The following is a 27,772-nucleotide window of genomic DNA, read 5'->3' as shown; positions in this document are numbered from 1 at the left end:
TCCTGCTGAATTACACATAGCAGATGAGATATGATGTGTGTTTAATGAAGCAAATATTAAAGAAGCAAAACCTTTTTGGGTCTGGTTGGAGCAGTTGGTAAGTAGAGTGACCATCAATATCACTGGATTCTATAAAATGTGGCTTAAAGCTGAGATGCTGATGTTTGGATATGTAAAATATATATTCTCTCTGCTAATAAATCTATAGTTTGGTTTCTGTCAGTTCTAGAAATAAGAGAGAACAAAGCAAATTTCTCTTTATAATGGCCCATAATTTAATTTGACTTAATAGGAGCCATGATTTAAAATTTTAACAAACTTTGGCTCCTATATCCTTTATGAAATATTTCATCCTATTTGATGATTGCTCTGAATATCGCCACGTCCTACAAACAAATGATGAAATTTTTCTTTGCCTTCTTTTTTCAGATTCTTTGCTTGATTGTGTCATTTCCCCACCCTGATATTCCTGACTCATTGTAAAGCAATAGCGCATGTAGCGCACAGTGAGTGACGTGATGACCAATCCACTAGATCGCTGAGCGGACTTGCCATTTACGTTTTACAAAGGAATTTTAAAAAGCATCACCTGGCTGGTGATGCTTTGAATACAGCGTGCAGCTGCTGCCGAGTTACACAGATGCAGGCACATGAAGAAAAAAAAGATGCAGGAAATATTGGTGGGGACTGTCCCCTTCATGCCAGAGTTGGTGGGGACATGTCCCCACCAGTCCTTCAGGATGTTACGCCTATGCTTCTTATCGACATTAATACAGCTCACTTGATTCAAGTATGGTGCATAAGTTTTCAATAGAGTTCATTTCTGGGTTATTCTTGAAGCTTCAAGTTTGCCTGCTTTGTCCATTACAGACCAAACTGCAAGTGGTGTGGTGACATGCTTCATAACTGATGAGATCCTGCTGAGTTTCTTGGATGGTGGTCACGTAAACAAACAGAATACATAGAAAAGGTGCAAAATAGCACCACTAAGCTGATGATGCTGTTCTTTACCATTCTAAATTAGCTCAAATGATCATCAATTTACAGTCTATATTTAATATTTTTGAGCATAACTTGGTCACTTCAGAATTATGATTAAATTCTAAGAAAACTAAACGGATGAGCTTTTCTCTGGATAAACAAATTAAACAAACGAGTTGAAATTGAGATAAGTCCTTTTTTTATACAATTAATTTATAAAAATCCTCTTCAGAATAGAAGCACAGCAGAACTGGTTGTTGTCTTCTGAACGCTCAGATCTTCCACTGGCTATCTGGCTTACTTCCTTAATTTAATTTTGAAGAAAACATCTTACTCCCTCTTTGGAGCTCTCCTACCTCCCCGCTCAGCTCAGTTTTGACATCTGCTCTAGTTTCAACACAGTCTGGGAAAAACATGTCACTTCACTTCACACAATGTATCATTACTCCAGTTACAATTCTGTAGATCATCATAAATCATTAAACATAATCAACTTTACAATCAGGGTGAAGTAGACATTAGCTTCCTTAAACTAGAAAAGGAGACTCTGTTCCCTAAGAGATCGATTTTAAAATATAGCTGAGCACTTAGTCCTGATCCCACAAATACAATGAAATGAAACCCTAACCCTTGCATATTGTTAACCCTTACCCTAAACAATATGGAAATTGAAAGCCAGCACTTTATTATTCATGGAAATCCATAGATAATAAGAATAACTATTTCTCAAGCACTTAAAACTCTAAGCATTTGGCAGTTGAAAGTTGTTAATCTTGCTATAAAGTTGTGTAAGAAGCCCAGTCATTAAAAAGTTTAATGCAGCTGCAGGATTCAAAGGAAACAGTTCCTCAGGGTGAAGCCCGACACCACGCCAGCTAGGTTGGCCACTTTGGGAGGAGCAGGCATGGTGATAACACGCTTCAGATAGCAGAGACGGCTGTAAAACAAAAACAATTATTTTAGTTTAAAGCTCTTTAGCTGTCTACCAGGCTTTATTGTACAACAACAATAATAATAATAATATTAACAAGGCCATCTATTATTAAACTTACTGAAGGTGTATTAATTTCATTTATTTTTTTTGTTTGTTTGCACTGAAACAGATGCTGTCGTGGACACTTCATGAGGATATTATCATGATAATTATCAAAACCATTCAGGACAGAAAAAGCATAGTTTAAAATATTGCTCTATTCTTTGCCAAGGAAAAGATGTAATCAGATTTTAAGTATGTAAAATTGCACATCCCAGATTTCACCATCCTGTTATTAATAAGTCAAAGACGTCAAAATGGGAAATGTTTGGAAAAAAGTAGATAAAAACAATAAAGCACAAATAATTAAGACGGTTCTGTTTACTGAATAATAGCTAAGATTGAGTTTTGTTCAAACGTCTGAGTGTGTTGTTGAACCTTGAGGTAACGTAGCTGTAGAACTGGCAGTTTGGGTCCGAGGTGCAGGCGTTCTCACACAACTCAACGTTGTTCAGTGGGAAAGAGCGAATGTCAGAGTTTGGGAAATCCACTCCTTTATACATTGTAACGTGACCTGGTGAGCATGGATTCCTCTCTGGAACAGGAAGTTTGCAGAAATGGAGTACATTTTGTAAGCCAACAGGACCATCCGACAGAGACTGTGTGTGTTTCTCCAACATGACTTTCCTCTAAATGCTAAAGCTAGTTTTGCATTGCCTACATACCGTTACGCAGCGGACAGGATTGGGATGGCAGCCCAGATGTTACACCATTCTCAACTTTGGGGACCATTTGATTTGGATTGTTCTTCAGATAACATTTAAATTGGTTGCTAGGGTAAACAAAAGATATGCATTTCTCATTCTGTTAAAGTCCTCAAAATGTTCTCTTGTTACTGTCTGTTGTTTCTGATGGAAAGTAAAACCAACATTGCTTACCTGACAAAAGAGAAGTAAGTGCATTTTGGGTGAGCGGAGCACAACACCTGACACAGTTCAGGAGAGCCAGCTTGGTGAACCTCGATGTCGTAACCAGGAAAGTTAGTGTTTGGAAATAGTGTGTCCTCACACTCTGTAGGATATAAACAGTACAATTAAAAGGCTGATGGATGGCATCCTGATATTTTTACCTTGTTAGAGAGGATTTGATTACCTGTGTGACAGGATGGAATTATTTGTAATTCACGAGAAAATCCAGATATTCTGTCAGCAAGAGCTATGACAGCTGGGGTTCTTGGTACTGACCAGCTGTATTTAAGGTAGCACTGGTGCCTAAGCACAAATAGGTTTGTCAGACTTGCAGAATATCTACAGTCAAAGCAGAAAATATTTTTTTAGCTTCTGCTAACTTACCGGATATTTGTGTCGCTAAACTTCTCATTGACGAAAGTGAAGAACTGGCAGAAAGGATCGTCAGTGCAGGCTTTCTGACACGCCTTGTAATCCACCGTGAAGATGTTTCTGTAGTCCGCTTCAGGGAAGTCCACATTCTCATAAACTTTGGATAGTGACAGAGCTGCCAGGAAGTGAACAACAGTGAAAAGTTTTACTGCTTAATTACCAATACATTTCAAATGTTATAAATGGCTGTGTGCTTACTCGGTAGTGGATTGCAGGACTTCAGAGAATAACCAGCAGTGGTGCCCTGCTTGGGATTCTGATTGTCCGGTTTTCCTGAGGAGGAGGCCTTAAGGAAGCAGTAGTAGTATCTGGCGAGAAGACAGGAAGTGAGGTCAATGAGCTCAGGACAATATCTTATTCAGTTCCATCAAGGGCAATCTTTTTCAATCTGTTTACACCCCAAACACCACAGTCTGTATTACAGTTAGACATTTCTAAAACAGACAAACGGTCCCAGTCATTTTTTGGAGTGGGACATAAAATTGACTCTGGGATTTTTTGGCCATGCCGACTAAATACAATTTAGTATTAAATTGTATTACATGTATACAGTTTAACTGACAACAGTTGATGTTTTTGTTGGATTTAGATTTGAATTCATCTTTTCATTTCCCAAACATATTCCTTCTGTAACTTTTCAAACTTCAGTAGCTTTGAGCTTAATCTTGAAAATACTGGGGGAAATGTCAACCAATTAAATTTTATTTGTATAACAATCAATCAATCAATCAAATTTTATTTGTATAGCACATTTCAGCAGCAAGGCATTTCAAAGTGCTTTACATCATTACAAACACAGAAACACAATGCAACATAGAATCAATAATCAAAACACAGCATTAAGTCAAGTTCCATCAATAAATTTGTAATTGATTACATTTCAAATACAATCCTAAACAGGTGGGTTTTTAGTTGAGATTTAAAAGAAGTCAGTGTTTCAGCTGTTTTACAGTTTTCTGGAAGTTTGTTCCAAATTTGTGGTGCATAGATGCTGAAAGTTGCTTCTCCTCGTTTGGTTCTGGTTCTGGGGATGCAGAGCAGAACCAGAACCAGAACCTGAGAGGTCTGGAAGGTTGATACAACAACAGCAGATCTTTAATGTATTGTGGTGCTAAGCCGTTCAGTGATTTATAAACTAACAACAGTATTTTAAAGTCTATTCTTTGAGCTACAGGGAGCCAGTGGAGGGACTTTAAAACTGGTGTTATGTGCTCTATCTTCCTGGTTTTAGTGAGAACGCCAGCAGCAGCATTCTGGATCAGCTGCATATGTAAAACATTGGTCATTGAAGATTTTTACATTGATTTATTCATATTATTATTATTATACATGTTTTTTTGATTAAAAAGTAAATAAAAACAGAGAAACATGTTTTTTTCTAAAGGAAAAAAACAAAACAAAAAAAGACATGCTCCTTTTATCATGTTTTATTACACTTTTCAAAATTCTTATCTCATAGCATATAAAACATGGAATGAAATCATTTGAAGTCTAAATCTGCCACAGGTGTAAAAAACAAACAAAAAAGTGTGGCTTTTCTTTGCAGAGTTTTTCAGCAGTGAACCGAGGAAAACATGTTCATTTCTTTTGGTCGTTGCGTACCTGTTATCAATCTTGGAGTCAGGACGAATAAACGCCCAGAAGAGACAAGGCGCCTCCTGAGTGCAGAGGAACTGACAGTGTTCAGCATCCGGAGAGAAAAGGCTTTTGAAGTCTGAACCTGGAAAGTCCCAATCCACCCAAAGTCCTGAGTCACATCCTGGGAAAAAAAATATTTTAACTAGTTTTAACATTAAAACAAATACTAACACCTGAACTTAATACACAACTCTTACCAAAGCTGCCACCACAGAAATAGAGCAGAGCCACTAAAATGAAGAGAGTCTTCATCTTGTCAGTCAGTCAGCCAGGAAGGTCTCAGTGGAAACAGCAGCAGATATTGATGTCAACTAGCTGAGGAACGACTGCAGGTCGTATTTATATGTTTCATGGGGGTGTGACCAGGGCTGGACTGGGACCAAAAAAATGACTCTGGAATCTTTTGGCCATGCCGGCTCATCATTAACATGTACATGATACATGAGCTACTGAAGGCACATTGTATTGTTTCAAAAATAAAAAATAAAGTACTTCACTGTACGCAAGAGGAGAGGAGCCATGTTAAATCGATAGGCTCTTTCACTACGTAGATATTTTCATATTGGATGTCAAAAAACTCCACAAGAGATGTAATGTTTGTACAAACACACAGTTATGGCCGTAGCAAGACCATATATCAATGTAAAATAAAGCTAATCACAGCTGTACGTTGTAAGACCTGCAAAAATATATGTGTCCAAGTAACCAGTAACCTTGGCTGTCAGGATGTTATATAACATTTTAGCCCGCATCAGAACTGCAGAACTGTACAAAACTGTAGAGAAGTTTTGTACCGAAAGAGAAGAATTTATACTTGATTTTTCCTGCTTTTGTTTCCTAATCATGTTTTATTTAATTTTGCCTCTTTGTGCATTGAAATTAATTTTACTGTCACTCTGTTTTGGGGGGTTTGTTGTTTTTTTTTGTCGTTTGTTTGTTTATTTCTACAAAATTATTATTTATTAAAGAAATGTGGGGATTTTAAGCAGGGTAGCACCAGAGTATTTAATATTAAAATAATCACTTAAACCTTCATTTATTGAGTTTTATTTGAATTGTTTGAATGGAAGACTGCTTTTGGTCAATGTGAAGTCTTATAGCCATAATGTGGATTATCAATGCTCTGTGGTGGTTGTTGTGACAACGGTTTTGAAACTTTGTTTATTATTTGATAAGGGAGATACGGGTGGAGCGAAACTTTATATGCTGCACACATCTTTCCCAAACAATATCTTATTCACAGTTATGACATTTACCTTCTACACATGGAAGGTTTTGCTTGTATTCTGCTGAATTATATATTTTAACTTGTTTATTAAAGTACTGAGGCTTTAATCAAACAATCCACACAGAGCTGCTCCTGAATCGTTCTTTTGGTTACATCAGAACATATCACAACAGTTATACTGTGAAACATGTAATGATATTTAATAAATGTAGCTGTTTGATCATACATTTCTGAAAAAATTTGTTATGTAACCAGTAACCTTGGATGTCAGGATGTTGTATAACATTTTAGCCCTCATCAGATTACTATTTTTTTACATATATTGACTGAAGGCCCAATTAGTCAAAAAATTAAAAAAGACAGTTTTACTAGCTGCTTGATTTTTACGCAACTTTAAAATCAGGTTTAAGTGGACATTAGCCTTAAACTGGATAAGGAAACTCTGTTCCCTATTTTGACAAGTTCAAGAGTTCGATTTTAAAATATAGCTGAGCACTTAGTCCTGATCCTACAAATCCAGTGAAATGGCCCCATACCATAATATGAAAATGAGAGCCAGCACTGTATTATTTATGGAAATCCATAGATAATAAGAATAACTATTTCTCAAGCACTTAAAACTCTAAGCATTTCACAGTTGAAAATTGTTAATATTGCTATAAAAGTTGTGTAAGAAGCCCAGTCATTAAAAAGTTTAATGCAGCTGCTTAAGCTAACATGGGAGTCAAGGAAGTGTTTGTATTAGCAGAAAACTGTCAATATTCTTAAGTTAACAAAGGTAATCGTGTTTATTAATGACCAGATAGCCATGCCCATGCTCAGCTGCGTCTGGCTTTAGAATCAAGAGGCATGAGATTTACCTTTTAATCATGCATGTCAGTGGGAAATCACCTGACTGCAAGTCATGTCCTTGAAAAGTCAGAAGAAGAAAACTATTGTTGATAGAAAGTTATGATAATGACAAACTGCAGAGGATACAAACGGACTGAGAACAAGCCGCTTAGCAAAGAAGAAACATGTTTAAAGTCACTCTAAAGATGTAAAAGAAAATTTTCAAAAAGAATGAAGGCATAAAATTACAAGAATAAAGTTCGATGAGAGTAAAGTTGAAATAAAGCGAGAATAAAGTCATAATTTTACAACTTTATTTTCATATTATTTTGTCTTCTTCTCGTATGACTTTATTCTGGCAATATTATGACTTTGCTCTCATATTACAACTTTTTTCTCACAATAGCATGGCTTTGTTCTCGTAATTCTATTGCTTTATTCTCATAATTGTACCTTTATATTTCTGATTTTTTTTTGTTAGTGTGACCCTAATACTTCATCGAAGAGTTTTAGGGCCATTTTTATATATACTGATAAGACTTCAAGCTAAACATGTTGAATTTTGTGGGTGTAATGTGACATATTGTGAAAGCCTTAAAGAGATATGAATGCATTTCCAAATCGTTGCCTAATCCCACTATTGTTTGGACATAGAATGCTTATAATACATTGCTGAGGAATGATTTTCTGTTTGGAGCCGAATGCAAATATATGGTCTGAATCCAACAGGATATTTAACCAATTTTCTCATCAGCCTATTTGACTTGTTCAGTTTTCTGATAAGGACTGTTTGCTTTTTTTTTTTTTTTTCTATGTGTGTGACAAATGTTGACATTGGTTTTGTGAATGTGTATTTCATATTTCCTGGTCAGAGAGTGTGGAGACATTTTGTATAGACATTTTTTAAATTTTTTGGAGGTTTACATGTATGTTTTATTTAGCTGATTGAAGTCTTGGGAGGTGATTAACATACAGAATAAAATAACGACATTTCATTTTGACTGGCCATCACTGAATTATAAAACGAAACGTGGTTTCATTGTTGTTGAACTTGTGCTTTGTTTGTGATCTAGAGTTGTTTTCCAAAACCAACCAATCTTCTGCTCCTTCAGAACATTCTTTCTCCTCTCATCATGGGGTCGGTGGAGTTCAGAGCTAAGTAGAGCTAACAATTGATTCCTGGTGTGTGGTTGCTAATGTGTTGCTTGAAAATGAATAATAGTAAAGATAGCACGATAAGGAAATTCCCTTTTGGTTTCATAATTCAGTGACCAATAAAAATGAAATGCCAATATTTCATTATGAGCAGGTAAAGTTAGGTTTATTGACGCGTCGAGTAGTGAGTAGTGAATGTTTGTCTATGAATTTTCTCTTCTGAAAAAGTTTTTCTAGGATTTCAGAGACCTGAGGGAGAAGAGAGACAGGCCTGTAATTATTGATTATTGCCAGTTTTATTCATTGGTTTGATCTTTTTTCATTGTGTTGGGAAATTGTCCCGTTTGGAACGATAAATTATAAATGTAAGTTAAAGTTTAGAGATTCCCTCAATCACCTTTTAATGGTTTTCATGTCCAGATCATCAGTCAGTGGAGGCTTTACTTTTACATTTATTCACAATATCAATGATTTCTTTCTCTTAATGGGTTCAGATACATTGAACTTTTATTTTTCTCAACATAATTTAGATGAGTTGCTGTTTTTATGGCAGGTATTTTTTCTCCTATATTCACAAAATAACTATTGAATTTATTTACTCTTCATATTGGTAATATTCTGGTCATTATGTAAAAATACTGTGGATAATTGTTAAAGTTAGACGTTTTCCTGATAAAACCATTTAAAATGTTCCATGTTGCCTTAGTATTATTTTTATTACTATCCAATAATTTATAATAATATTCCTTTTTACATATCTTTATAATATTAGTTAATATATTTTTATATTTATTTTCTGATTCAGAAGTTTTTATAAACTCCATATAAAGTTTGTTTTTCTTTTTACATGCATTTTGTTTCCACTGCTCATTTTTTTGCTTTTCATCTTATTTTCCTTAATTTAACAGTTTTTATCATATAGTGATTTAAATATTGTTAAAAATCCTTCATATGCTGAATTCACATCATTTATTCTATAAATTAATCTCCAATCATTTGCCATCAAATCAGTTTTAGTGCCTTCAGTGAATCTTCTGACCAAACCGTCTGTATTGATCTGATGTTTCCATCAGTTTTTTACAGTCAGACTGTGAACACTGGTAAATGATCAGTTATGTCATTTATTAATATTCCACTAGTGAAACTATTTTCAGGAACATTTGTATAAATATTACCAGTTAATGTTGCACAGTGCGATGTAATGCCACTGGGCCTGGTGGTTTTAGGGTTCAGGCTTAGACTGTACATGCTGTTAAATTCTTCTGTCATTCTGTTTATTCGGATCTAGAAGATCAATGTTGAAATCCACACAGATAAATGCAACTTTTTGATGAACTTTTATAAATGTTTCTTCCATCCAGTTATTGAATATTTCTATATTTGATCAGGTGATCTATAAATGTAACTCATAAAGACATTCTTCTTTTTTCCAGGAGTATTTCTAGAGTCACACATTCAGAGACGTTTTCCATGACAGTTGACTTTGTTTCTATCATCCTATAATTAATGTTCTTGTCCACTAAAAGAGCTTCACCACCTCCATTTTTGTTTTCTCTGTTTTTACAAACCATTTCATAACCATCCATTTCAATATTTTCACTATTGAGCCTCGTTTCTGATCATTTATTGATATTAAAGGTCTGAGTTGTTGGAGGGACAGTTTGATGTTGTAGAAATTTGCATACAAGCTTCTGCTGTTAAAGTGGATTATTGAAAGTTTCTGTTCAGTTTTAATGCTGCTGTTGAACTGGTCATCAGTGTAATAGTGACAACTGTAGTTGATACCAGTAAAAACATTATCAGGATCAATATCATTTCCAATATCTTGCTGATGAGAGTCGTTGTACTGAAATGCAGTCAGTTCCACATCCTCATGATCACCGATCCGTAGCAAGTTTTTCCATCAGCTGAAAATCTCCTCCCATATAATTTTATCAGAAGGAAAAGAGGATAATAATGAATTGGTTTTGATTTCTATCAATGAAAATAAGGTGGAATTTTGTTTTTGGTTGTTGAAGCCATAAATATTCATTAATATAAATTGTGTCTGATCAATATCAACATCTAGAATAATTCATCTACCATCGGCGTCTGTAAGCTGCTTCCTCTGAATTTCCCCTGTAGAACAGCGCCCCCTGCTGACCTGTTGTTACCAAAAGACAAACATCTGCTTCCCCCATTGGCTCTTCCAGAATCTGATTCTGTAGCATAAAAATCTGCTCCCTTATTTTGGTAAAACCAACATATCTTTCCTCTTTACTTTATTTCTAATAATCTCAGCATTAATAGAACAGAAACGGACATTAGCTCTCGCAGAGCTCACAGTAAAACAATGTAATGTGCTGAACTGAACTGTATGAAAGTGTTCAAGTTTTCACCACCGTAAGGAAACTTTACAAATGAAACTGATTAACTTATAACAGTAGATCTGTATTATTAACACTCTAGCTTTATGATTTCTTTCCCATTAATGTTGCTCTGTTGCCAACATAATCGGCCTTTTCTCGGCCTTAAAGCAAAAGACATGTAACACCTTTTATTTACATTCACTGTACAATAGAGTTAAACACATTAACAGTAAAGATCAGACTGCAGTTTGTTATTTCATTACTTTGACTGGATCATGATAAACTGCCTTGTTACGCCTTGGAAATCAAAACTAGCAAAACTGCTACACTGCTTTCATAGACTTAAGCTTTTTTGTCAATGTAGCAAATATCTAATTCATATTTAACTCTTTAACTTTTACGTTAATTAGAAGAGTTTGAAACTGGAGGGAGGGGCTGAGCAAGTGGCCGGAGCCGAGAACAGATAGAAAAAAACTAAATTTATTTCTGACCGTCTTCAACGTAGAAACTTTAAAACCACTAAATAAAATCTGAATATTTTCTATATAAGCCCTGGTGCTTTAAGTGTTACATTTAAGTTATGATACTGACCAGATATTAATTTCTATCTACTTGTTGGTTCTCAGCCATCCAGGATATGGCAAAACTAAAAAAAGGTTTAAAAATAAAGCAACTTAACTAGTTATAATTGAAATAACTTGTATTGGGAGAAATGACAATAAATCAGTTTCTGAGGAATTGTAGTAAGAGCAGTTACTCATTAAAACTTTTTTATTTAGAACTTTAAATGTTTGTAAAGGTGTAGCAGAGATAAGATCAGTGACACTGAACAAAACTCGTAAAACTAAAATTCAAATTCAACATTTGAATTTAATTGTACTTTTCAGCAGGCTGCTCACTGAGAAAAACATGTTTGATGTGCATAACTAGTCATGTTTGGTCCTGCAGCTTGAATGTGATTTAAAAACTTTCTAAACCACATTTTACGTTACATTTCAGTGTAACTTTGCCGACCCCCCAAAATTGCTGCATCTTTTTTCCAGGAGTGAGCACTGATCCTTCAGAGCCGTATTCTGATGCTTTAAATCCTCTTTATGGCAGAACTCCAGAGATTTTTCAGCCCTTCAGTCTGAAGCGGATTATATTCGACAGCTTCATCAGTTTGATCAGCTCTTGTCGTTTATCTTTCTAGTTGCAGCCGAGATGATCGTGTCTCCATTGGGTCTTAACATCGTGGTCTGACATTAATCTGGTCCTTAGTTGGCTTCTTTGTCTTGAGTTAACTCCATACCTTTGTGGAATAAAATAATTATTCACAGTGTGTTTACCTTTATTAGAAGTTTATTTAATATTAATCTTACAATGTTTAATCAGTTTGTATAAAGTTATTGTTTCTCTTTTTAGCCTTCACAGTTTGCCTCAGTGTGTCAGAAGCTTAGCAACAGGCGATCAGTAAATAGTTTTCATACCTTGCAGAGTGACAGACCAGACTGACGACTCAGCGATTATTATTAGACACAGAATATTCTGTCTGAAACCCATTTTTAACTGAAGGTTGCATTTTTCTCTGTGTGTGTGTATTAATCTGATTAGCTCCTTGGGATGTTGGTGGTGACACTCTGTCTGTGGGAGAAGGACAGTATACAGTTTATATAGAGAGGTGATTCCTTTGTCTAGTTAGATCTCTTCTGGGTTCTCCATCTGTGCAGATGTGAAATAAAGCTGCGTTTTGTTCTTTCTCTTTAACAAAGTTTGGACTTTGTTCATTTTTCTCGCTTCACAATTTGGCGTCACGAACAGGATTCTTCCCGGTTCGTCCTTCCAGTGGACAGCCAGGAGGTTGATTTAGAAAAATTAGAGGATAAATAAGAAAATAAATAAAAACATAAATAAAAAAAAATAGAAAATGTGAGGATCTTTTAATAAAGGTCAAAATACTGAAGAATACGTTCCATGTGGCCCAGAAATAGATCATATGGTTAGAATTCATGGCAGAGTTTGTTGTCAACATGTTCCACAGTGGCACACAGAGTTTGGTTTTTCTAAGAATGGCAGCTTAGAGGTAGACCACATCAGAGACTTAGAGCAGAAACTCTTAGCACAACGCACCAAACTGATGCAACACACAAAGATTTCAAAGACACACCTGCAAGCACTACAATCACACAAAGAAACATTCAATCTCTGGAAAAGAGAAGCCTTTTGCAGGGATCAAAAACACCAGAGTAAACTACAGATGGTTCAGAAATTTGCACACAAGGGGAATGAAAAATATAAGACTAAAAAAGAACAGGAAAAATCTAATAAAACAAAATGTGTTTCTTCTCACGCATGTACATCACTGGCTGTACCTGGCTTAGTCCAACGGCACCAACTGACCCTTCAGCAAACCCATCTGTGGCTCCACTCTACCCAGCGCTCCAAGTCCTTGGAACTCCACCACCGTACCGTCCAAAGACTGATGGTCCAGGACCGAAGAATCCATTCTGGGACCCCTCGGACGACTCCCTGCCTCTGGCTATCCTCCACCAATCAAAGACTGAGCAGAAACCCCGTCCTGTTGACCTTGAGCAACAACAGAACCAGGACAGAGTTCCCTCACGAGGCGTAACCCTGCCAGGCCCGCCACCACGACCCCCTACAACTGAACATTGTTATTACCTTCGCTCCAAAGACCAACCCCTGACCCCACCATCACCTGGCATCTCTGGAAGCCGGTACCAAGGACAGAAGGTTGAAATCTATCCCATGGTTGAAGTCCCTGGCCTCAAAGGCCCTGACCTTCTCTACAGAGCTTGGGGACCAGATGACCTCATTGCTGTAGCCAAACAGCACCTTCCCCCTATTGAGAAAGGAGGCAGAGTCATCGCTGAAGCCCTAGAGTATCTCAGCAAAACCATGAGACCAACGACCTATGAACTTAAGACTGTTCTGCTCCATGTTTATGGTCCAACTGTGGTTTAACTTCTTCTCCATGCCCAACACAATGAGAAGCTCTGCAACGATCGCCAAAAGAAGAACAAAGACCGAAAAGAAAAGCTCATGGAAGATGCTCAGCTCACCCTGATTCAACACATCACTGCTCAGAACTCCAACCACCGCCCACCTGCAGTTGATCAATATGGAGGTCCCTCAGAAGATCCATGTTTCAACTGTGGCCAGATTGGTCACTGGGCTCGAGAATGCCCTCAGAAGAAGCGAGACAGAAGCAGAGGAAGAGGTTTCCACCACCATCAAGGACGTCCAAACCCACATAGCGGCTTTGGCCCACGTGGCTGAGGGTTCCTAACTCGGGGTGGTTTCAACAATCAAAGAGGACGTTACTAGAGCCAGCAGCTAGCCCGGTGCCGTTGGATCAACCCATGGTTCAGCAAACCGCAAGTACCAGCACACACACATATATGGTATATCATTAAAATGCATATCAGAAGTTGCCAATGTTGACAGTGCAAATTAAAGGGGTTGACATACATTTTTTAGTAGATTCTGGTGCTACCAACTTAGCAGCTCTAACATTACATCCGAAATGTGCTCTGTTGCAGTATGTTGACAATCCCCTATTGGCAGCACCTGATGCAGAACTCTGTAAAAATGAAATTACTCCATTTTCTTGCTGATAATGGACACAAAGTTAGCAAAACCAAATTGCAGTTTGTGCATCCTTGTGTGACATTCCTGGGACACGTGATTTCAGAACAAGGCAGAACTATTTCTGAAAAACGCGTTTCAGCAATAGTTCAGCTGCCCCTCCCACAAACAAAGAAGCAGTTAATGTCCTTTCTAGGACTGTGTGGTTACTGCAGGCATTTTATCCCAAATTATGCTGAGGTTGAGAAACCATTAAGAGAAATATGTCATGAAAAAGGGTTATTAATGAGCTCGAAGGTTACATGGACAGCTGAAGCATTAACATCATTTGAAGCGCTGAAAAAACAATTACAAAAAGCACCCACTCTAGGCATTCCTGATCCAACTCGTCCGTTTACACAGACAGTGGATGAGCGGGGTGGCTGTATGACGTCAGTTTTGCTCCAAAAACATGGTGACAGATTGAAACCAGTCGCCTACTTCTCCTCCAAATTGGATGTTGTCACAGCTGGGCTTCTACACTGTGCGCGAGTGGCAGTCGTATAAAAAGCTGTTTTAGCATCCAGAGACATTGTGGGTTATTCTGATCTGACCCTACTCGTTCCCCACTCTGTCACACTCATTCTAAATGAGCAGAGGACGGCGCATCTGTCAACTGCCAGATGGCTGCGTTACCACTGTTCTTTTAGATATGTCAAACATAACCATTAAACGCTGTACAGTTTTAAATCCAGCTTCTCTTTTGCCAACGCCTGTGGAAGGCCAACCACATGACTGTGTTGCTGAATGGGACGTCCTGTGTTTTCCCCGTCCTGATCTGAAGCAGGAACCGCTCTCAGATGCAGAACTCACATTGTTTGGTGATGGAAGTGCATCCAGAGATCCGCACTCTGGCGCCATCTTGCTGCCTTCGGCTATTGCTGTGGTTAAATGTGCAGCTCACACCACTTCAAAAGACCCAGTTTCTTTAGGAGACGAGGCAGCTGATGCTGCTGCAAAATCTGCAGCCAGAAGGTCTCTACCCAACACCCATTCGCCACTAAAAGTAAAAACACTAGCACCATTGCCTCTTACTTTACAAGATTTTCAATCCCATGCAAATCCCAAAGAAAAGTCTGTCTGGAAGTCTCACAGTGCTGAACTTAAAGATGGTGTCTGGATTGGTCCAAATGACAATCCCTGCCTCCCTGAAAAGTTTTTCAGACCCTTCTGCGTGACGTCACATGGTGTTGACCATGTGTTGAAGGGAGGAATGTTGAGGGAGATGGACAAATTATGGTTTACAGTAAATTTTTCAAAATCAGCTCAAACCTTTTTGAAAATTGCATTATTTGTGCTCAAAACAAATAACCTCAGTCCATTTGAAATTCTCTTTGCAGGTCCTCCAAACATGGGGATGGGACCCCCAGATAGTTCTGGGAAAGATCTAACCACATGTGATGATAACATGATTAACTATTGCATTTCTCTAACAGAACAACTGAAAACCATCAGACAACAGGCCCAAGATGACCAGCAGTACCAGCTACTAAACCACTGCATGATATACAACCAGGAGATTTTGTGTTTATTAGGAATTTTAGGAGGAAAAACTGGTGATCCCACCGGGGCCGTCCATCAGAGGGTGGCATCCCAGGGGCTTAAAAAAAAGCCTCCAACAAAGCAACTGTGAAAAAATAGAGTTGCCAACGTCAGCTCACTCAGTAGGTCACCCAGTACCTAGCTGAGGCAGCATTAAGAACATGGAGGGAACCAGACGACATCATCAGCGACACTGGATCACAGAGGCCATCTGGTGTTGGTGTTTCCTCGTGGCATGAGCATTAATTGTGGTGGAAGACAGAAAAGACAGCGACAATGAGGAGTTATTACTTAATCCAAGTTTTTATTGCTCTAAGTATCGTTGTATTATGAAGGAAGTATCATATTATGAAGGAATTTGAAGTTTCTAACTCTTTTGAAACTTTTTGTTGTATGTGTTTTCATCTTTATTTTTATTCATCTTACCTTAGGAATAATTATTTTTAAGTTGTTTCAAGAGAAACAAAAGGGAGGAATTGTGGAATAAAATAATTATTCACAATGTGTTTACTTTTATTAGAAGTTTATTTAATATTAATCTTACAATGTTTAATCAGTTTGTATAAAGTTATTGTTTCTCTTTTTAGCCTCCACAGTTTGCCTCAGTGTGTCAGAAGCTTAGCAACAGGCGATCAGTAAATAGTTTTCATACCTTGCAGAGTGACAGACCAGACCGACGACTCAGCGATTATTATTATTAGGCACAGAATATTCTGTCTGAAACCCATTTTTAACTGAAGGTTGCATTTTTCTCTGTGTGTGTATTAATCTGATTAGCTCCTTGGGATGTTGGTGGTGACACTCTGTCTGTGGGAGAAGGACAGTATACAGTTTATATAGAGAGGTGATTCCTTTGTCTAGTTAGATCTCTTCTGGGTTCTCCATCTGTGCAGATGTGAAATAAAGCTGCGTTTTGTTCTTTCTCTTTAACAAGGTTTGGACTTTGTTCATTTTTCTCGCTCCACACCTTCAACAAAAGCCCAGATTGTCTCCAGATGTTTTAAATAACTGGCTTTTCCCTTTTTGGAGATTTGTTATTTGTTCCAGAGGTAAAGTCTTCAGCATTTGCCTGATCCGATGCTTGATATATGCTATCAGTCCTTCAGCTTGAAGTAGACACATATCAATCACATTTGGTAAACAAAGTATTTTTGGGATACAGATCTAAAATGAGAAAAACCGGATCTAGTACAAAGTCTTTTGAGTCAAGATGTTCCACAGTTTGTTTTATTGCTTTTCAAAACTTCAGAATTTCCCTGCATTCCCAGAAACAATGAAACAGTTTCCCTTTTTCTGCTAGGCATTTTGTGCATGTGTCTGGTATATTAGGATTATAGCGATTTAGGGTTAGGGTATAAACAACTCAGTCATCCTTGTTTCATGTGTTTAATTAATGTCTTTCACTGAAGAGTTGCTGATTGTTTGCTGTGAATAATGTTGATCTTTGTCACTTTTGATGCTTTAATGCTGTGATCTGTTTGATTTGTCTCTTAAAGTTTGAACAACATCCTAAAATGAAGCTGCTTTCATATCTGCATTCCTCTCTTCCTCTTTCTCTCTTTCGCTCCATTTTAATATTTTTTTTTCTTGCACACAAAAAGCCCTGAAGTCAAGTTTCCTTGTCTAGCTTAAAGCTAGTCCAGAGCATATGTTACATTTATGGCTCATGGAAAATGAAAATCACAGTTTGTGGCATATTTGATTTAAATTTTTGCAAATTTTGTTTCCCAGCAGATGGACGGTTGGTTGGCTGGTTGGTCAATTTGTTGGTTCTGTGATTGGCTGGTTGGTTTGACTGGCTGGTTCTATAATTGACATGTTGACTGGTTGGCTGGTTGGTTTTATGATTAGCTGGCTTGATGGTTGGTTGACTGTTAGCTTTAGCTTTACTATTAAAAACCACCTAGATTAGTATGAAATAACTGAAGCAACACTTTGACTTTCCTTCTCTAAAATCTTCATCTATCAATAATTCAGTCGGCTTTAATAATGAATAATGTCTGTGTCGCTGTTTGCCAGCATAAATGGCAGAAGTTCATCAATAGTGGGCGTTTCTTCTACTGTAGTAGATTTTATTTCTATTTACTTAATTTATATTCTCAGATATATTTTATTGTTTGCATTTACAATATTTTGTGTAATAATTAAAAATTAACATTTTAAGCCTCAGTGTGAAAAAACATTTCAGATTCTAAAAACAATTTTTTGAAAGAAGGAAAATTTTACTCAACACCAAACATTACCTTCACCTCCAGTGCTGTAGTTTTTCTGAAACTGCAGATTTACTGTAAATCCTCCAGAGGGCGCCACATCTCCGTCTAAAGACTGAAATTCCAACAGGAACTCTTGGAAAAAGACAGGAAACAGTTGAGAGAGAAAAACTCACTGACTAAACACCCTGAGGATGAACTCTGACTCCTGCCTTCGTCTCCGACTGAAATCAAACTAACACTGAACAAGGAGAACAGAGAGAGAACTGAGCAACTAGACACTGAAACACAGACTGCTGCAGGAGGAAAAACAAGACAATCAAAGTCAAAGTAAGTTCAGAAAGTTTCTACAGGAGAGAAACTGACTTCCTGGTTTGACTTTCTGTCTGCTGTGATTTCAGCTTCACTCTGAGACAAAATGGCTTCCAGATCAGACGATGATCTCTGCTGTCCGGTCTGTCTGGAAATATTTAAGGATCCAGTTATTCTGTCATGTAGCCACAGCTTCTGTAAGGAGTGTCTGCAGAAATATTGGAGAGACAAACCAGGAAGAGAGTGTCCAGTTTGTAAAAGGAGATCTTCTAAAGATCAACCACCTTTAAATCTGGCTCTGAAGAATCTCTGTGAGTCTTTCTTACAGCAGAGAGAGCAGAGAGCTTCAGAGGATCTCTGCTCTCTGCACTCTGAGAAACTCAAATTCTTCTGTCTGGACCATCAGCAGCCAGTTTGTCTCGTCTGCAGAGATTCAGATTTACACAAAAACCATAAATTCAAACCCATCGATGAAGCTGCTCAGCAACACAAGAAGAACCTTCAGGAAACTCTGGAGCCTTTAAAGAAGAAGCTGGAGCTCAGGAAGAAAGTTCAGGAGGAGTTTGATCAGACAGCAGAACACCTGAAGGTCCAGGCCCGACACACAGAGAGGCAGATTATGGAGCAGTTTAAGCAGCTTCATCAGTTTCTAGCAGAGGAAGAGGAGGCCAGGCTGGCTGCACTGAGGGAGGAAGAGGAGCAGAAGAGAGGGATGATGAAGGAGAAGATGGAGGCTCTGAGCAGAGAGATAGCAGCTCTTTCAGACACAGTCAGAGCCACAGAGGAGGAGCTGAGAGCTGAAGACGTCTCATTCCTGCACAACTACAAGGCTGCAGTGGAAAGAGTCCAGCGCTGCCCCCTGCTGGAGGATCCACAGCTGCCCTCAGGAGCTCTGATAGACCAGGCCAAACATCTGGGCAACCTGGCCTTCAACATCTGGAGCAACATGGAGAACATGGTGACCTACACTCCTCTGGTTCTGGACCCAAACACGGCTGGTCCAGCACTCCATCTGTCTGAAGATCTGACCAATGGGTGGAGAGAAGAGGATCAACAGCTTCCTGATAATCCAGAGAGATTTCGTTACTGTTGGCGTGCTGTTCTGAGTTCTCAGGGTTTTAACTCAGGGAACCACAGCTGGGATGTTGATGTTGGAGACAGTTCATTCTGGATACTTGGTGTGTTAGAAGAGTCTGTTCAGAGGAAGACAGTAATAGAGTCTGGATTGTGGACTCTAGAGTTATATTCAGGTAACTACGCAGCATGTTCTCTAGTAGGTCCAACCCCTCGTCTCTCAGTCCAGAATAATCTCCAGAGGATCAGAGTGAATCTGGACTGGGACAGAGGAAAGCTGTCCTTCTCTGATCTGGATACTAACACACACATACACACCTTCACACACACCTTCACTCACAAGATGTTTCCATTCTTCGCCGCTGATGACACAGTAAAGATCGTACCGATGAAGATCTCAGTGATCAAGCAGCAGCTCTGATGATCTCAGCATGAAGATCACAAAGTCCAAATAAAAACTTATTGATCAGATTGAAACTGTGAGTTTTAAAGAGGAAACTGGAGATGATCTGATCATCTGGAGATTCTTCATCTCTGACTTTCCAACTATTGTTTCCATTCTAGCAGAAATTAATGTCAATATGTTGAATTGAATGCTGTCTATTTGTAGCTGCTTAGTGATAAAACTGAACTACTGAATGAATCTGAAATGACCTTTTCAGTTACTTCTAAGTTTTTATTTGTGTTGCTTTTGTAACGGGTACCAGGGTTCCGGACCCGTCAGCAGCAGATAAAGCTGAAAAATGTATGAAAATGAGCACATGGGAGACGCAGTCTGTGTTGCTCCAATTTCTCTCAGCTTATGAGAAAAACGGCAGAGCAACAGGCAGCTCAGAGTCTCCATGCGCCACCTACTGGTGAAACACCATTACTACACCCATCGTCAAAGAAATGCATGCTCCTTTTTTTCTATTGTGAGCACACACCCGTGGGCATCACACACTCCCGGCAAAAAAAAAAAAAAAATAGCTCTGACAATAAAAAAACTTAACACAGATTCTCATTAAACCCATTCCCACTAACTAAACCTTCTCAACCGCATAGCATTATGGATGGAAAGCTCATAACTGGTGTGTGGTATGTATGATATGGCCATGGAACTTGAGTACACAAAGAAGAATTTGAGTACGGCGCACTCAGTGGTGGACTAGGTAAATATGAATATTGCAATGGATGGGCAAACACTGCATTCAAGTTTGCATGTGACTGTACTGATGGCTTACCCAGTGAATCATATGTGAGAAAATGTCTGGGCCTCTTATTGCGTGTTGACCTCCTGACCTCTGTCTGATCAAGTTCAGCAGGAGGGATCATGAATTGATTTTCAGTCTCTGGCCCTACAGACCAGTTTATCTGCTCCACTTCCACAGGTCTGGTCGAGACAGGTATGGTTTCATCCATGTTTTGCTCAGGTACGTCGTTTAGAGACTCCAAGATGGCTTCAGGCGAATATTCAGTTGGTGTCTGATTTTCATCCCCAACTGTTTCAGGGGCCCTCCCAGAAGTTTGAGATAAAGTTGTCTGAGGTAGAGGAGGTTTCTCGTGCGGACACCTTTGCTCGGTTCTTTGTACTGGTACCCTAAGCCAGTATCCTGAGGGAAAATCATTGTCTGAATCAGATGTTTCACCATTCCTCTCTTCTCTCTCTGTCCTTGTGTCCTTTCTCTGTCTTTGTTTGTGGGTTTGTTTTCTGACAGGAGCCAACGTTGACTGATGCAGTGTCTCTTCCACAGGTAGGTCATTTACTAGCATAAGGAGGTTGCGATGCAGCGTCCGAGTCTTATTCTGGTCTCCTGATTCAGGACAGACAACATACACTGGGCTGTCTGCCAGCTGTCTTTTAACTAGGTAAACAGCCTTCTCCCAGTAAGTCCGTAATTTGCCTGGTCCTCCACGTTCACTGAAGTTCCGGACCAAGACTCTGTCTCCTGGATGCAGAGTTACTCCTTTTGCCTTCTTGTCGTATGTCACTTTCCCCTTTGCACTAGCCTTTGTGCTACTTTCACTGGCAATCCGGTAAGCTTGTGACATCCGCTCTGCCCATTTCTCCGCGTATCCTTTAGGTGTTTCTGACTCTTTGTCTCCAGCCAATCCAAACAATAAGTCAACTGGGAGGTGTGGATGACGGCCATAAAGAAGAAAAAAAGGTGAGTAGCCCGTTGACTCGTGCCGTGTGCAGTTGTACGCGTGTACAACATGTGGGAGGTGATCCTTCCACCGCAGCTTTTCACTATCAGTCAAGGTCCGTAACATCTGAAGGATGGTGCGATTTAGCCTCTCAACTGGATTCCCTTGGGGATGATATGGTGTTGTTCGTGAGTGGCTCACCCCAGATAAAAACTGCAAAGTTTGGAACAACTTATTCTCAAATTCACGACCCTGGTCGTGATGCAGCTTTGATGGATATCCGAACCGAGGAATGAAGTCATTGAACATCAGCTCAGCGGCTGTCCTTCCACTTTTATTTCTTGTGGGATATGCCTGAGCAAATCTTGTGAAATGATCGATCACTACTAATATGTATTCAAACCCTCCCACGCTGGCTTCTAAGTGCAGATAATCAATACACACCAGCTCTAAGGGAAAACTGGAAGTGATACTACACATAGGCGCCCTATCGTAGGTGACAGGTTTCTTGGCTTTGATGCACAAACACTTTTGAGTGACATATTCTTCAATGTCTTTAGCCATGAAGGGCCAGTAGAATCTGTCCCTTGCCAAATGAAGCACTTTCTCTGTGCCCACATGGCTCATCTCATTGTGCAGATATTTCAGAGCTAATGGTCGATACTTGGTAGGAAGAACTAGTTGTTTTTTCTGTCCTGCGAATCTATAAAGGAGGTCGTTTTCCAAACGCAGCTTACTCCATTCATGCAGCAATTTCTGAGTGTCTCTGCCCACCGTTTTACGTATTCCATCTGTTAACGTAATGTTGGATGCTTTCATTTCTCTGACCCGGCCTATGGCTGAATCCTCCTTTTGTGCCTTGACAAGGTCCTCGTGGCTTATGGTCGGGAGATGAGAATAGGGTTGTTGGTCAGAACCTCTGGAAGAAGTAATGAGTGCTGCAACCCATGGTACCTCTTTGCGCCAAGCTGCTCGACTCCCATCCCATGTTGCACACACTGCCTCATCTGGGAAATCCTCAGTGCAAGTTTTCCCATATGTCTCCATATCAAGGGGGAAACGAGACAGTGTATCAGCATCAATATTGGACTTTCCAGGCCGGTATTTAATGTCGAACCGAAAATCTGAGAGTTCACCCACCCACCTATGACCAACTGCATTAAGTTTGGCTGTACTTAAAATGTAGGTCAGCGGGTTGTTGTCTGTGTATACCGTAAAGTGAGGGGCATAGTACAGGTAATCACGGAACTTCTCACACACAGCCCATTTCAATGCAAGAAACTCCAGTTTCCCACTGTGTAGATGGTAATTGCGTTCGGCTGGTGTAAGTGTCCTAGAACCGTACCCAATCACTCTCAGTGTCTCATTCTGTTGTTGGTACAAAATGGCTCCCAACCCCTGGTCTGATGCATCGGTATGCAGAATAAATGGTAGACTAAAATCAGGGTATGCCAGGACAGGTGGATTTGTTAGAACACTAATTAGCTGTTCAAGAGCTTCCTGGTGTTTGGTGATCCAGCTCACTGGTGCTCTGGAAGATAGTTGGGGCTGTTTGGACTTTCCACTCCGGACTGAAGTCTGAGTTGTACCTGATTTACTCTGGAGCAACTCATAGATCGGTTTAGCAATCCGGGAAAAATCCTGAATATATGAGCGGTAATAGCCGAGAAATCCAGCCAGCCTCCTAACCTCTCCGACTGTCGTTGGTTGCTTTTTAATCAATGTGTGGATCGCTTCCAAATCATGGGGATCTACTTTGACCCCGTCTGCAGACACAAGACGACCCACATATCGAACCTCTGACTTGAACAGTTCGCATTTTTCAGGTCTCAGTTTCACTCCATGACGCTGGAGAGCCTGTAGGACCTGGCGGAGTGCTTCAACATGTTCCATAAACGACTTGGAATAGCAGAGTACATCATCTAGATATGGAATGCAGCACTCATCTCGAAGTGGTCCTAACATTTCCTCCATACTCCGCTGAAATGTTGCAGGGGCGTTCGAAAGCCCAAATGGGATTCGAACCCACTCATAGAGTCCCCACGGGGTGATAAAGGCGGTGAATTGGCGCGACTTCTCTGCAACAAAACCTTGGTGATAGGCTTTGCCTTGGTCTAGAATACTAAACCATGCATTTCCTCCAAGGGTGTCGGTCAAGTCCTTTATTCTGGGTAGTGGGTGTCGATCAGGCACCGTCTTTTTGTTTAAGAGGCGATAATCAATACATAGCCGCAGGCTGCCATCTTTCTTTCGAACACACACAACCGGTGCAGCGTACGGGGACTTGGATTTGACTATCCAGCCTTTAAGTAACAGGTCCTGTATATACTCTTTCACTTCTCTAAAGAGAGGTTTTGGAACAGAGGAGTAGGTGGCTCTTACAGGAATCTGATCTTGAAGAGTGATCGACATTTGTAAACTGGGTATACATCCAATATCATGGCTGTCTCGTGCAAAAGCTCCAGCTTCTTCACAAAGCATCTTATTCACCACTGCTCTTTGAGCCTCATCTAGATGGCTGAGGTCTACAGGGGGTTGCCACGAAGGCTGACTGGGATTGGTGGGTGCTGGAGTAGCACTGTTAACAGTCACCACTGGGTTCGGTACTTCAGCTGAGCTTGCTGAGATCACCTTATCAATGTCATGAATGTTGCCAAGAACAGTTTTTCTTGGTAAAGTGATTGTATGTCTTGTATTATTTCCAACAGGTACAGCCACATAGGGTCTGTTTGGATTGTGGACCTCTAAAACACCTGCTCCAACATCCAGTTCGGCTAATGGTATACTGTCATCATCAGGCTCAAACAGTACAACAGAGTCAGGGAAAGTGGTGTCAAATGGAACTTGACATTTGACCCAGGCCACTTGGCCAGCTGGAATGACTGTGTCTTGTTTGCCTGTCCGTAGTTGTCCCCACTGCACAGTATGCTTGTCTGTCTGGATAAAATTCACCAGGAGTTCAGCCTTCTCCACTGGAATGGAAATGGCATTACACACCAGGCTGGTGAGTGTTGGAGCTAGGTTCTGAGGCTGCTCTTGTATCATTACCTCCAAAATATTGAACCCCAGCAATGGTCTTTCCAGGGCAAGACTACTGACAAGGAAAGGGACATTAATAGACAGATCAGGATTTGTGTTTCCCATCAAATTAACAGTAATGGGTAACCAGCCATCAAATGGGATAATACCCCCATCTATGGCACAGATTTTTAGGTCATCTTCATCATCCAGGATTTCACTGAGTGGCTTGACAGTAATTTCTGGTAAGTATTTGTCTTTCCAGCTTTTATCGATCATGCTCACCTGGGCACCTGTGTCTAGTAAAGCAGTGACAGCAAAACCATTTAAGCTACACTGGGTTAAAGCTTTTCTCCCAATGAGCTTGGCTAGACAATCACTTTTGCTGTTTGGTGAGTCATGGCTGGTTGCCCTTGTCAAGTGGGTTGGCTGACTGTGTTTGTGGTGTTTTGTTCCCTGGTTGGGTACATGGATGGTTACAGCATGTTGTTGTTCAGACTCACCAATTTGGCCTGTTGCATGTAGGAACTGTTGGGGCCCGGTCACTGTCTGTCCCCCGGCAGGGACCGGCTCCAGTTTCCCTGACGTGTCGGTTTCTGGAGGCAGCCCACTGCTTTGTGACCTTCCTCACCACAGTGAAAACAATGGGTACAGTCAGGACGATTGTTTTCAAGGCACTTCGTGCAGCCATAGCGCCTTCCTTTTTGCTTGTCCCTGCTGTGTCTTGGTGGCTGATTATTTTGTTCAGATGCTTGTTGTTGAGTTAATTTTTGTAATGACTCAACAAGCGTGGTGAGTTTTTCAACTTTTTCTTTTAGTTGTTGGATCCCATCAGCTTGTGGTGTTCTGCTTAGACCCTCTCTTGCATTTGGATTTTGGGCGGCATTTGCCTCAACCTGAGCACTGTGTAAATTTGTGGGTCTTTGGCGAGGAGCTGACCCCAAACGTCTCTGTCTTTCATTCTCATCACTTATTATTTTCCTCATATGTCGTAGTATTGCTTCATCAGTTACACAAGGGTCAGCTAAAAGGGGTTTAAGCTCTCGACGAACATCATCATGCTTGTGTCCAAGGCCTTGATACACAGTATGAATGAATATGTCTTGAACTGTGCTTGGGCTGTACTTAACATCTGTGTCAGCATGTTTTGAGGCCAATAAGATCTTTTGCTTAAGCCCAATGACTCTGTACAGGAATTGTTGGGGTGTTTCATTGTCTCTTTGTTTGGTACACATGAGCTCCTGGAAAAACTGTGTTGCTTTGCTCACCAAGATGGGAGTGTAGAAAGGCTTTAAGTTCGTCTACTGTCAACTCGTCCTTATTCATCAACATCTCCTTAAAATTTCCAGGTTTGATAACTCTGAGGACTGCCCTCACAATTTCTGTGTCACTGAACTGATCCCTTAATCCCTCATCAATCTGGCGACAAATATTATTGTAGTTAATGTCTGACCCCTGGTCTCCAATTTGGCCTCCCTGTATTTTAAACTCTCTACGATGAAGGTAGGAGAGATCTCTTAATGAGATCAGACCGTCATGAGCCAGAGATGTGCTTACTTTGTCTCTGTTCTCTGTGTTCTGCAACTTAATCTGTGACTTTCCTGGTGAATGTGATGCAGACTGTGAGGACATGGTGGGTATGTACTGCCTGACCTGCTTGCTAAGCTCTTCACAACTGGCAAGTATTTTCTGTATGTCAGTGGTACTCATATCACTAGCCATCAATGTTCCCTGTTTATCTGCATTTACATCACTTACAGTAGAAAGATCATTTTGAAATGTAACCACAGGGTCAACAAAACCTTTAACTTGACTGTCCTTTAAATCAGCATCATGACCTGGTGGATTTACCAAAGGAACCTGTGTGATCCTGGCATCCGGACGATGCACTTGTAGTTGAGATGCATCACCCTGAATGGCTGCATCCACAAGGTCCCTTAGCTCTAACAAATGAGCCATGCCGGTGTCCTCAGACTCTAGCAAAGTCTTACTGCCCATAAAACTGGTGATGTACTCATAGCAATCCTCTTCATCTATAGACTCAAGATGAAGTGGCTCCACCTCTGAAACTGGACCCACTGACCTGGCAATCTGGAACAGTTCATCTGCAGGTAGGTTGAGTAAGTCCTTCTTGATGGACCACACCAAGCTTTTCCTCTCACCGTCTGCCATAGCTGTTCCTTCTTCCCAGCAGTTGACTACACCATTCAAAGTCCTGGAGCCCTTTCTCTCTTTGTCTTTTCCCTCACCGGTGGACAGGGTAAGACGCCTTCCTCATCCGCTGAGATGAACGATGGACTGTATGAGGTCCACAGTATCTGTATCACTGGAACCACGTCCCGGTCTGGCAGGGAGTAGGATCCCGGACGAGCCCCCACAACTGTAACGGGTACCAGGGTTCCGGACCCGTCAGCAGCAGATAAAGCTGAAAAATGTATGAAAATGAGCACATGGGAGACGCAGTCTGTGTTGCTCCAATTTCTCTCAGCTTATGAGAAAAACGGCAGAGCAACAGGCAGCTCAGAGTCTCCATGCGCCACCTACTGGTGAAACACCATTACTACACCCATCGTCAAAGAAATGCATGCTCCTTTTTTTCTATTGTGAGCACACACCCGTGGGCATCACACTTTGACTATTTCTCTGATCAATGCTGTGTTTAAACTTTCTATCATCACTTTTATTATTCAGTAAATACCAGAAAATACTGTGATAATAATCTAAGTCCATGTTGTCCATCGTTAATAACAGGAGATTTTAATCTGGTCTAGAGACTTTCTGTTCAGTTCAGTTCCAAACACTTTGGTTCATCAGACCTTCATAATTAAGAGATTATCATCCAGTTTGTTACTATAAAGATTTCAGAACAATGATAAACTCTACATGATGTTTGTGAAGCAGCAAAAACTGAATATTGTTGCAGGAGGGCAGCGTTAATCTTTCATTTCTGATTCTTTAGTCTGAGTTTAGTTTTGGTTTTGAAACAAAACAGAGGAAGAAGTTTTGGACTTTTCATCTCTGTATAATTTGTTTTCCATTTTTAGGGAGATGATGTATGAAATAAGTGCAGAACTGTAATAAATGTTATTTCCATTCATTTCTTCTCTGAGGTTTTATTTTGGTTTCCATTTCCAGAACTTACTGTCATTTTTAGAGTCTCAGTTTGGATCCACAGTTTGAAAGTCAGAATGTGATGGAATCAATCAAATTAGCATCAAATCATTTCTGATTCATTCACTGTTGTGTCAAATAGTAGAACCTCCTCCAAACTTCAGTTTGTTTCTTCTGATGGTTTTAGTTTCATTTGA

The 27,772-nt window shown here is 39.9% G+C and overlaps 2 protein-coding genes across 2 annotated transcripts; one reads left to right on the top strand and one right to left on the bottom strand.

Moving 5' to 3' along the window:
• Positions 1 to 1,676: 1,676 nt before the first annotated feature.
• Positions 1,677 to 5,288, bottom strand: LOC116723926 (coagulation factor XI-like). The gene is made up of 9 exons (XM_032569158.1): positions 5,190 to 5,288; positions 4,957 to 5,113; positions 3,553 to 3,662; positions 3,307 to 3,469; positions 3,107 to 3,225; positions 2,893 to 3,025; positions 2,680 to 2,786; positions 2,393 to 2,549; positions 1,677 to 1,918 (listed from the first exon to the last, which is right to left on the bottom strand). The coding sequence occupies exons 1-9, from the start codon at positions 5,242 to 5,244 to the stop codon at positions 1,813 to 1,815; spliced, it is 1,107 nt and encodes a 368-aa protein (XP_032425049.1). The 5' UTR covers positions 5,245 to 5,288; the 3' UTR covers positions 1,677 to 1,812.
• Positions 5,289 to 18,082: 12,794 nt separating this feature from the next.
• LOC116723911 (nuclear factor 7, brain-like) lies at positions 18,083 to 27,561 on the top strand. Its single transcript, XM_032569136.1, has 2 exons — positions 18,083 to 18,263; positions 18,335 to 27,561. The coding sequence occupies exon 2, from the start codon at positions 18,352 to 18,354 to the stop codon at positions 19,738 to 19,740; it is 1,389 nt and encodes a 462-aa protein (XP_032425027.1). The 5' UTR covers positions 18,083 to 18,263; positions 18,335 to 18,351; the 3' UTR covers positions 19,741 to 27,561.
• The last annotated feature ends 211 nt before the right edge of the window (positions 27,562 to 27,772 follow it).

This window comes from Xiphophorus hellerii, chromosome 8, assembly GCF_003331165.1.
Source record: "Xiphophorus hellerii strain 12219 chromosome 8, Xiphophorus_hellerii-4.1, whole genome shotgun sequence".
NCBI lineage: Eukaryota > Metazoa > Chordata > Actinopteri > Cyprinodontiformes > Poeciliidae > Xiphophorus > Xiphophorus hellerii.
Note: the sequence above shows the minus strand (reverse complement) of the source record. Positions and strands in the feature narration are given on the sequence as shown.